Consider the following 12184-nt stretch of genomic DNA (forward strand, 5'->3'; position numbering starts at 1 on the left):
GATGTAAACCAGAGCACGTGGATCTCTGTCCTTCCTCTTTAGTTTTGTCTTTACCTCTTTCCTGATGGAAGGAGATAGGCCCTAATGGAAGGAGATAGGTCCTGATGGAGGGAGATAGGTCCTGATGGAGGGAGATAGGTCCTGATGGAAGGAGATAGGCCCTAATGGAAGGAGTTAGGCCCTGATTAAAGGAGATAGGCCCTGATGAAAGGTCTTGACCAGAAACACTGACTGTCCATTTCCCCCATGGATGTTTCTCTACCTGCCGAGATCCTCCAGCATTTCTTGTTTTTATAAAAAATGATGCCAGAATTGAGTGAATTTAGTTACATTGATAGATTGTAGAAGTTGGAGTTGCTTCTTCTTTTTTGGAACAAAGGCGATTGCAATGGGATCTGACTATAGAAAGAGAGAAAATGTTTCACTGGCAGAGGGAGCAAGGATTAGGAGGCACACCTCTCCCCTATCTCCTTCCATCGGCTATCTTTCCTCTATGCTGCCCGCCCCACCTTAATATTGATAATCCTTCTACACACTCCCCCACCTTTATATTGACAATGCTTCCTCAACACTCCTCCACCTCCATATAGGCAACCCCTCACCTTTATATTGACAATCCTTCCTCAACACTCCCCCACCTCCATATAGGCAACCCCTCACCTTTATATTGACAATCCTTCCTCTATTCTCTCAGCCCTGATCCAGGATCTGAACATGAAGTGCCCATCACTCTCCTCCCCGATGGAGCTGAATTCCTCTCACAGCTTGTTTCTTCGCTGGTTTGTTTGCACGTGCAGTAATGAGAGCAGGAAAAACCTATTGCCCTGCGAGGGATTTCAGAGTGGATTTGACAAAATAATATCTGGAACTTTAGGATTAAATTACCAGGAAAGAATGAGGGTTTGAAGTGTTCAAGATATTAAGGGGATGGGGCTGAGAGAAATGATTACTGCAGTTCCAGAATTAGGGGTCATAGACTAAAAATTACTGCCAGGTCTTTCAGAAGTGAAGTTGCAGGACACTTGTACAGCAAAGGATGGAGAAAGTTTGCAGCGTTCTTCCACAGGCAGCTTTTAATGATGAGCCAATGGTGAATTTTGAGGTTTGAGAATGACAGATTTTTGTTGAAGAAAAGGATCAAGGGGTCTAGAGAAAAAGAGTGTTAGGGAACAAAGCAGAAATTATCACCCAGGCTTGAGACGCTAAAATCTACTCTTGTATTGCATACCCTACATTCCTATATTCCAAAGCAATAAAGGTCATTATCCCAGCACGTAGTCGCAGATGCCAGGAGCTCTCTTTCTCAGTAGCTTGCCCTTTAAGCTAAAAAGTAATAATTTATGGGGTTCCAATATACAAAGTTATGCTCATCCATCATGGATTAAAGTTAAATTAAAGGGGATAATTATGTCACACTAAACATTACTGCCACTGATTTATAGCTGAAGTCCAGGGCAATAGAATCTGTGTACCAGTATAAACTTTTCAAAAGGCTTAAAATGGTATAAATCCTGATGGAAATGATAAACTTCACTGACAAGCAAAAGCAATAGCAATAGCCTCTTCCTTGTTCCTGTTTGTAATAACCTGCAGTTGCTGACCCTTGTGCTGCCAGAAGCTTTAAAATGTTTAATTGGAATCTTTGTTTACAGAAACAGATTTTAAGGTCATAAAACAACCACCAGATGGTAATAATTTGGCAGGGTACAAAAACCCAAGCTTATTTGCAGTAATTTTGGAAAAGAAAATCAGCTTGGCAAGTCGTAACAATCTGCAGACCTTGCTCTTTTAGGCTCCTGGAAACTGCAACACACATCAGAAATCAATTCAGCAGCACTGTAATGAGAATTTGGAAAACAAAGTCACATCCAAACTTAATTTTGTCTTAAGGTGACAGGACTTTTCATTTCAAAAATTGCAAGCATTGTAGATAGGGTACACATTATTATATCCTTTAATAATTATTACAGGATAAAGGATAAAAACTTAGATCCTACACCAGGAGGTTCAGGACTCCAGAACTAGCAAGGACTCTGTGGATTCACTTTCAAAGACTCTACAACTCATGTTCTCAATATTATTTGTTTTCTTTATTTGCACAATTTGTCGTCTTTTGTATACTAGTTGATTGTCAGTCATTGTGTGTAGTTTTTTATTGATTCTAACGTATTTCTTTGCTCTACGGTGAATGCCTGCAAGAAGATCTCAGGGTAGTATATGGTGAGATACATGTTCTTTGATGATAAATTTATTTGGAACTTTTGAAATATTGGGTTATATAACACATTCTGCAATAGCAACCACTGGATAGAAAAGTGTAGAAACAGTTTCAAATAGAAGCTGTATCAGAAATGTCAAATCAAAGAATAGTTGTGTATCATTATATACCCGTGGTGAGAGTAGAATGGATTCCTTCATGAAGGCACTTGATATGCTCGTGAAGGAGAATTCAACAAGCTATGAGAGGCAATTTGATTCACATAGTGGTGTCACTGGTCTGAAGCTAGCTTGATTGCCTTTTGGAATTAGAGAGGAACTTTCCAGAGTTCCCTTAAAGTTGGCTCCAGATTAATTGCTTTTATTTTAAACTGGCCTTCCCCTAGCAATTAGTGCTATTGGCAACCACATTATTTTAGTGTATTGGAGCACCAAAAATGGGCCCATCCCTATTATTGGCTTTTTTCCCTCAGTGTTTGAGTTAAGCCCAAACCTCAAAATCAGTGAAAGGAATTCAGTAGGGAAAAAGCATTTTTAATTTAAATGAAACTTCGTTTAAATTATTTTTTTTTAAAAAAACACTAAATTATAATGGGCAAGAATACAGCCCTGAGATAAACTGGTACTCATTATAGAACAGTACAACTTCACAAAACACAATCATTGTGTTGCCAAACCCTCTGTTTTGCAAGCAATAGAGTGTTACCTTTAAACCACTTTTTTTAAAAAAAAAGACAGTGCCCAAATAATCAATTTTGATATGCTGATGCTATGTTAAAAATCCAATTACTATTTTTAGAATAATAATTTCTAAGTATTTCAACACAAAACATCAATAAGGCCATTGACTGTTACATGATTTGGTTTGCCACCAAAGACTCACAAATTTCTACAGATGTACCTTGGAGAGCATTCTAACTAGCTGCGTCATGGCTGATATGGCACGGCTACTGCACGGGATTGAAGTAAGCTGCAGAGTTGTAAACTTAGCTCCATCGTGAGCACTAGCCACTGTAGTATCCAAGACACCTTCAAGGAGTCGTTTCTCAAAAAGGCGGCAACCATCATTAAGAAATCCTATCAACCAGGTCATGCCTTGTTCTCATTGCTATCAACAGGAAGGAGGTACAGAATCCTGAAGGCACACACTCAGTGATTCAGGGACAGCTTCTTCCTCTCTGTTATCCAATTTCCCAATGGGCACTGAACCCATCAACATTACCTCACTACCTTCTAATTTCTATTTCTGTTTTAACACTACTTATTTAACTATATATGTGCTCTCTCATGCTAGCCATCTCAGCCGTGGGAAAAAGCCTCTAGGTATCCACACAATCGATGCCTCTCATCATTTTGTACACTCTGTCAGGTCACCTCTCATCCTCCGTCGCTAAAAGGAGAAAAGGCCCAGTTCACTCAACCTATTCTCATAAGGCATGTTCCCCAATCCAGGCAACATCCTTGTAAATCTTCTCTGCACCCTTTCTATGGTTTCCACATACTTCCTGTAGTGAGGTGACCAGAACTGAGCACAGTACTCCAAGTGGGGTCTGACCAGGGTCCTATATAGCTGCAACATTACCTCTTGGCTCTTAAACTCAATCCCACGATTGATGAAGGCCAATGCACCATATGCCTTCTTAACCACAGGGTCAACCTATGCAGCAGTTTTGAGTGTCTTATGGACTTGGACCCCAAAGTCCCTCTGATCCTCCACACTGCCGAGAGTCTTACCATTAATACTATATTCTGCCCTCATACTTAACCTTCTAAAATGAACCATCTCACACTTATCTGGGTTGAACTCCATCTGCCACCTCTACCCAGTTTTGCATCCTATCAATGTCTCGCCGTAACCTGACGGTCCTCCACATTATCCACAACACCGCTAACTTTTTGTGTCATCAGCAAATTGACCAACCTATCCCTCCACTTCTTCATCCAGGTCATTTATAAAACTCACGAAAAGTAGGGGTCCCAGAACAGATCTCTGAGGTCACTGACCCCCATGCAGAATATGACCCATCTACAACCACTCTTTGCTTTCTGTAGCAAGCCAGTTCTGGATCCACAAAGCAATGTACCCTTGGATCCCATGCCTCCTTACTTTCTCAATAAGCCTTGCATGGGGTACTTTCACAATAAGCCTTGCACGGGGTACCTTATCAAACGCCTTGCTGAAATCCATACACACTGCATCTACTGCTCTACCTTCATCAATGTGTTTAGTCACGTCCTCAAAAAAATTCAGTCTGGCTCGTAAGGCACGACCTGCTTTTGACAAAGCCATTTATTCAGTTTAGTCTTTGTAGCATCAATGTATTTATGTTCTTTAATAATTAGTCTATGGACACCTGGGCAACAACCAAAACAACATTGAACAGAAGATACTAAATACTTATACTGCTTTTTGCTCTTAATACCAAAAGTGGGTAGTCAAAATTTTCATAAAACATTTCTGATGGTCTATTCAAAATTCTAAATAAAATAAGCAGTAATCTCCAAATAGCAACATAAATTGATGAAGTGATACAGCAAGGAAATAGGCCCTTTACCTAACACATCCATACTAAGCAAGATGCATTTCTAAACTGATGTTACTTGCCTCAGTTTGGCTAATGCCCTTCTAGAAAACTTCCATATACACATATCTGTTCTAATATTTTATAACAGCTTACCACTTCTCACAAACTAGCCTACTTTGTTATCCAAGATTTCTTGAGAGCCTGAAACCTCATTGAATGTGTTTCTCGCTCTTTAAGACAAGCAGCAACTAGATGGGGAAGAGGATTACAGATGATTTGTTGATCTGTCCAAGAAAGACTGGTGAGGGGTTTTGTAAAGCACACGCTCTCTTTTATTTGATCTTTATGTAAACTGCACAGCAGGCACCTTAAATAACTTTGTTTTAGGTAGAAATAACATTCGAGAGAAGATTGAGTTGCACAGCCAGGGTTTGGGATTGTATGAAAAGTTAGAATAATAATAAAAGTTTCTTCAGAGAACTTATGGGTAACAAGCAACACACACAATATCCAAGAACATAAATACCATGGTCATCAATTCTGATTGGACAAATTCATTGAGGTTTGATCACATGCCTATCTTTACTCAAGGCTCAATTACATGATTTCTGCAGAGATTAATGTTTTGCCTGATATTAATTGTCCTCTGTAATTACACAGTTGCAGTTTCCTGTAAGCAGATCTTATGTTAGAAGATCAAAGAACCAAGATGGTAGCCACCCAAGAGGGTGGGGATACAAAGACTGTGGGAGAGGGGAAACCAGAGATGAGAGGGATCTGGATCCTATTAGTTACTGGTGGCATCTCACTGATAATAGTGGTACTATTAAGATTTATATTCTCATAATTGACATCAATACAAAACTCTTGACAATTTGTCCAGCACTGGTAACAATATGTCTTACTCTGACTTTTTATGTGTAATTAGATATAAAGGCAGTCTCCGGGTAATGAATGGGTTCCGTTTTTACAGCTGCCTATAAATTGACCTTGTCTTTAAGTAAGAAAATACACAAAAATCACTTGACATGGTAACCACACCTTCCCAGTATTGCAATGAATGGTAAAATGTAAATACAACTGATGAGAAATAATTACTAAAAGTAGTGAGAGAGGTGAAGCTAGTTCTGCCGTTCAAAGGAACAACCCCACATCAGACTTCTGAATTTATGTGAACATGCTTGAGTGTAGGGGTGTCCATAAATCAGGTAATCTTAATCTAAGACCTTTCAATCTGCTGATCTTTACAGTGAGAGTATAGTCAATGTAAAAAAAATAAAGTTAGTCTACCAGCCCATGACAGATGCATCTCTCTTTCTATTTCCTTAGACCTGGTTCCATGTGAAAGTGACAACTTTGAACTGGAGATGCTTGGTTGGAACTGATTTATGCTATGACCTTACATATCAGAACTGGTTAGTGCATACCAGTCTGAACTAAACTGATGGATTGCAGAGGGCAACAGTGTTAACAATTCATCTGCTTTGCTGAAATTTGAACACAAGTATTTGCCCCATCAGTCAAACCTCTAGATTGCTTATCTAGTAATATTACCACTATCCACAATAGTGTTTAAGCCCAAAAACCTTTTCCACACTTGCTATTGTATTCCCCCTTTTCAAATATTTATCCATCCATTAAGAAAAACATATAGTCTTAGTCTCAATAGTTATACATGAAGAATCACAGTGCAAAAGTCTATGCTCTCTACTGCAGCTCGCTCAACTTTTCCTCATAAGACATGCTCTCTAAACCAGACAGTATCCTGGTAAATCCCCTCTGCACCCTCTAAAGCTTCTACATCCTTCCTATAATAAGGTAACCAGAACTGAATACCCTGAATATAGTCTAACCAAAGTTTTATAGAGCTGCAACATTACCTCATGGTTCTTGAACTCAATTCCCCAACTAAAGGCCAACACACCATATGCCTTCTTAACCACCATTCAACTTGTGCTGCAATTTTGAGGGATCTATGGGCGCAGACTGCAAGATCCCTCTGTTTGACGACACTGCTAAGATTCCTGCCGTTAAATTTGTACCCTGCCTTCAAGTTTGACCTTCCAAATTGAATCACTTCACACTTTTCCAGACTCAGCTCTATCTGTCACTTCTCAGCCCAGCTCTATGCCCTATTTTAACCAACAACTTTTTACACCATCCACAACACTGCTACCTTACTAGCTCACCCTTGCATTTCTGGTCCAAGTCAATTATATATAAAATACAATGAGCAGGGGTCCCACAACAGATCCCTGCAGAACAGCACTAGTAACCAACCTCTAGCCAGAATATGCTCCATTTTCTACCACCCACTGCCTTCTGTAGGTAAGCCAATTCCAAATCAACGTAGATGGTGTAATTTTACCAATCTTACCAATATGGTGATTGAAGGCAGCAAGGTGGGGTGGTTGGAAAAGAGATGGATTTTTTGATAGCAAAATACAAGACAGACAAAATTGACCACTGAAGCAGAAAATAAAGGATGCCAAAAAATGGAATGCATTTGTCAAGATAGTTAATGCTGATATCATCACATCGTGCCTGTTTCTGGTCAGCTTGCAAGCCAAATATGCTTTCCACAAGTAATACATTCAATTTCTGAGTTTCAATCACAGCTTGGAGAAATTGGATGGGTTTGAGTCAGAACATAATTCATAATTTGGCAATAAAAATTAAATTGAAGGATTATCCTGGTCACCATCTTTACTTCTACATAGTGGGAATATTGTATGGCTTGATCAGTCCTTAATTGTTTTCTTACACCACACGCCCCATTTAGTCAAACCTGCAATCAACTCACCATGAAGATCAACAACTTAGACCTTCTACTGCTAGTGGCATTTGGTCAAGTGATTATCAAGATGCATTTTTTAGGAAGCAATCACTATTCAGTTTCCAAATTTTTTTAATATGTAATTAAGCTAAGGCACATTATATAATTCACTCCACAGTCATTCCAATCTACTTGGCTCGGACTTAGATGCTTTTAAGGGCAGCACAGATAGTTAGGATTTAGGGACAGGAATGAGGAAAGTTTGAGGTCAGGAGCAGGAGCCAGTGGTTGGACTGAAGGCCAGCAAACCCCTTGAATGCATGTTGGGTTGGCAGACACCGAAGAAAAAGACCATCGAAACCTTTGGTCAATGACTGAAGTCAGCAGGCTATGTTGGTGCCGGAGTGTATGGCAACATTTACAGGCTGTCCCCAGCATATCGTCCGTTGTGTTTTGGTTATTAACACAAGCACATTTCACTGTATGTTTTGATGTACATGTGATAAATAAATTAATCTAAATCCTTAGTTTTTAAACTCTACGTGCTCCTAACTTTAGTGTAAGTGGGCATTCAGCCAAAGGCCTGAACTCAGTAAGCATTTATAACAGAATAGGATGCCCTCATGGCACACTTACTCCAGTCCTCAGTGGACATTTCAAGTCCTCTGATAATTTGAGTTGGATTAAGAATCTAATGGTTTGTACTCTTGTCCAAAAGAACAATGTTTGGTGCTGCAAATTTAAAAACACAAACACGAGAAAATCTGCAGAAAAAATGGGTTTAGGAGACAGAGCTTAGAAGCTAAAATGGGTTCCCAGGTTTAAAAAGGAAGGTTCATAAATGACACACTGTAACTCCTTCCCATTCACAATTAAAGAACTGGACTCCGGTTGGTTCACCATGACTGCAGAGGATTGATTTCAGGTTGCTAGAACTGGGATAGCACCTCTACAAGCTGCATAACTGTTCAAATTAGTAATGATTTTTATTTGAAAATCATTATTAAATTTGCTTCAACTAACATTTTCTTAAAAATCAAACAACATCAATATGAAAGTTCCAGAGTCATTTTTGTTGGTTTTATTAAAATATCTCATACCAATGATTACAGCCACAAACATGATTGTTTCTAACAAAAAAAAATGATCAGGGAGCAAGAAGCATGGGGAAAGATTTAAAACTTATTTAGCAATTGGGTGCCAGGACTCACAGTTTCAATGGCCATTAACAGCACAGCAAATTATTCTGTTCAAATTCCTAATATGGTTTCTACTTCACATTATAACTGACAAAAATTCTCATTCTAAACAGAAGAAAAAAATCCTTGGGTATTTGTTTAAAATGTCAAAATGCATTTGTAAAAATTATGGTGCAAAGATAATACAGTTGCTTCAAGTCCCTTCAGGTATACTTGATGCAAGATTGTATTGGGATATTGGTGACTGCCAACAGATTTAATGCTTATAGAAACAGATTCTAAAAAAAGCTATTTTTTAAAATTGGGCTAAAGGAGAAAAGCTAACTCTCCAGAGGAGTTACCCAATCCACACATACTACTGTAGTGCTCTATGCAACAAGCCAAATAAAAATCCATGTGCTGCTTATTAAATGAAAACCATTTCTCATCCAGAGATTGCATATTTTTATTTGGGGGGGGGTGTTGAGGTGGTGGGGTATTTGAGGGAAGAAAGTAGTATTAAATGGAAAGGAAAAAAATGGCAAAGTATGAATAAACTGCAGGAAGAAAACACAAATGACAATGAGGATAGCAAAATCAAACCTGAATCGCACTGCCCTAATTGAGTTGCAAAAAATGAGTAGGTACACAAGATATCAACTCACTTAAAAGAGTTTATGACTGGACTTTGAACATCAAAAGCATTAAACAATTAAAAAAAATTGATGAGTTGTGGGGAAGATGAGTGCAAGAGGGAGAGAGAAAGCACATTTTCAGTCTACTGGTATGACGTATTTTCCACCAAATATTGTAATTGGGATACCAGCTATCCTGGGACAATTATAGCCACCATAATAAAAATTTTGAAGGAACTTGGTGCAAGTTGCTGAATAAACTAAGACAAGAAATCATGAAGGTTTTTTTGCCTGAGAATTCTGTGCACTGACAAAGCATCTCCATATGCAAAAGTAGGAAGTCTTGTATATTTTCACTTTCTTTTTAAAAAGTATATTCACAGCTAAACAAATCTGTGGCTTCTACAAAACTGTACACAGACAGAGTACATTCATGGCTGACTTGAGGTACTACAAGGTTTCTTTCCTTTTCATATAAGGTCACAGAATTACAGACGTCAATTGGAAATGCAGTAAGATTCCACGCTTCATTTAACTGCATTAACTACATTTTGTAGTCCCACTTATTTTTCTTTTTTGCTGCGAACTTTTGGGCTGCATCCTGACAGAAGGTTAAAGGTCAAAAAAGGTGAGGAATGCCATTTCTTTTCTTCTCTTGAGAGCTGCTATTGGTCAGCAGGGATATCTCTGTCTGGTTCCGATTTGGCTGTCTGGCCTGGCGATGGCGTGTGCGAAGGGTGGGCTACTGAAGGCATCCCATGCTGCATAGGGATGGCACCCGCTACGATTCCTTCAACTGCTGCTGCAGGGATACCCGCCGCTGTTACTCCAACCACTCCACTCGGGAACCTGTAACAAACATACAACCATTAAGCAACAGAACCAAAGGGGAGTAAATTGCAATGTTAAAAAAAAATGCAGTGTAATAACTTCCGCCTGGATAGCTCTATAACTAATAGCAGCGAAACAGATAAAAGGATAACCGTTTCACATAAAGGGCGAGAGTATGAAAGAGAGTCCCCAGGCTACATTAGATGCAGAATCAATTGGCTTTTAAAGTGGCATTAAATATGTGCCTGCAAAGCAGAAATATTCAGAGGAAGATGGAAGGAGAAATCATCATCGTAGCTTGTCACACCAGACAGACAGCCACTCTATTGTTGGTTGGTTGATATTGAGCAGGTCAGTGTCAGCTAAATCAGGTGAGAGTGGGCAGTTGCGCAGAACGTGTTCAATGTTCTGCACCCTTTCGCCACACTCACAGGATTCGCTGGTCTTTAAACCCCACTTCATATTGTCTCCCGTCCTACAAACTCCCACTCTCGCTCTGTTGAGAGTGCACCCCTTCTGTCTGTCAAGCAGTGCCCTGTCTGGCAACATTCCTGTGGGGTCTTGCACTGTATTGTTTGGTGGGGTTCTGGCTTCTGTTTGTTGCCAGAGGTCAATCCTGTATGTTTGGGGGGATGTTTCCTCCACTGTAGCAAAGCTTTTCCTCGATTTTAGGCGGTCGGAAACTGACACATGATGATGTAGTGGGTGCCGTGGATCCGACTTCTGTTTACCTTTTTCAATTTTTGTTGTAGTGTGTCTCCGGATCTCTGGGGGAGCAACGCCTGCAAGTCTGTAAATGTTGTTAGTGGGTGTGGGGCGCAGTGTGTCTGTGATTATTCAGCAGGCATTAAGCAACGGGTCTATTTTCTTCGCATGGGCTGATCTGCCCCACACAGGTGCACAGTATTCTGCAGGTGCATAGCTGAGTGCTAGGGCAGTTGATCCAAGTGTGTGAGCATTAGCTCCCCATTTCGTGCCTGCTAATTTTTTTGAGAGAATTGCAAGAGCCGACTTTCCCTCGGAGTTTTTGGATGTGTGTGGCAAATGAGAGCGTCCTATCCAGTGTCACGCCCAGGTAAACTGGAGTCGGATGGTGTTCGAGCTCCTTCCCTCACCAGAAGATCTTGAGTTTCTGAGCTGCTTCTCGATTCCTCAGGTGGAATGCACACACTTGAGTTTTTGATGGATTTGGGTTCAGAGATCATTTTTCATAATACTGCTTCATTGCTTCGACGACTGCTGTAAGTCGTACTTCAACTTCTTGGAAGGAGTTAGCTTGTGTTGCTGTGCATAGGTCGTCTGCATAGATAAATGTGCGTGTGTTAGGAAAGGTTGGTTGGTCGTTTGTGTAGACATTAAGTAGTAGAGGTGCCAGGACTGATCTGTGGTAGTCCGTTCTTTTGTGGACGCCACAGAAGAAATGGAATTAAGAGTTCACAAAACTAAGAAAATGTCAGAGGAGACAAATTGACTAAATATCTTGTACTTGTACAAATTGTGTTGATTTGAGTGATTTCAGTCAGGGACATTGTAGCTACTTTACAAATAAGTATATTTGTGGCAGCTGTAGGTTAGTAGGTAGCACTTTTGTCTCTCAACTGGGTTTCAAATCCCACTCCAGGATCTTTATCAAAACAAAAACTAAGTTGATACTGACTCAGTAGTGGATTGCTGAACTTGTATCAGTCTTTCTGATAAAATACTAAACTGAGGTCACATCTGTTACATGCTCAACGAGATCTGTTTTTTTTGTGAGAATGATGTAATGGTCTTTTGGAGGTCACCTGATGTGATTTCCCGGCCGATGTGAGGTCACGTGATGTTATGTGCCCCATGACTATATAAGGGTCGACTCAGGTGACACAGTAGGTTTTTGAGTTTGTAGATTTCCAGGTAGAACGTGTTGTGCCTCTGTTTCTGATGCGTGTTTGTTTTTGTGACGCAGTTTCATTTTTAAAACGGAAGGTCTGTTCTCTTACAAGGTAGTGTATTTGGACTGGAATTTTGTGGCTGGAAGTGCCA

General features: G+C 39.9%; 1 protein-coding gene across 5 annotated transcripts in view; it reads right to left on the reverse strand.

The window, feature by feature from the left end:
- Positions 1-8570: 8570 nt before the first annotated feature.
- LOC140200367 (C-terminal-binding protein 1-like) overlaps positions 8571-12184 on the reverse strand; it is a 159824-nt gene continuing 156210 nt past the window's right edge. For all 5 annotated transcript variants that reach the window (XM_072263595.1, XM_072263592.1, XM_072263591.1 and 2 more), the window contains one exon: positions 8571-10180. In XM_072263595.1, the coding sequence (XP_072119696.1) occupies positions 9997-10180 (184 nt within the window). In that variant the 3' untranslated portion in view covers positions 8571-9996. The remainder of the gene's footprint in view (positions 10181-12184) is intronic.

The sequence above is a fragment of the Mobula birostris genome, chromosome 7 (genome assembly GCF_030028105.1).
Source record: "Mobula birostris isolate sMobBir1 chromosome 7, sMobBir1.hap1, whole genome shotgun sequence".
NCBI lineage: Eukaryota > Metazoa > Chordata > Chondrichthyes > Myliobatiformes > Myliobatidae > Mobula > Mobula birostris.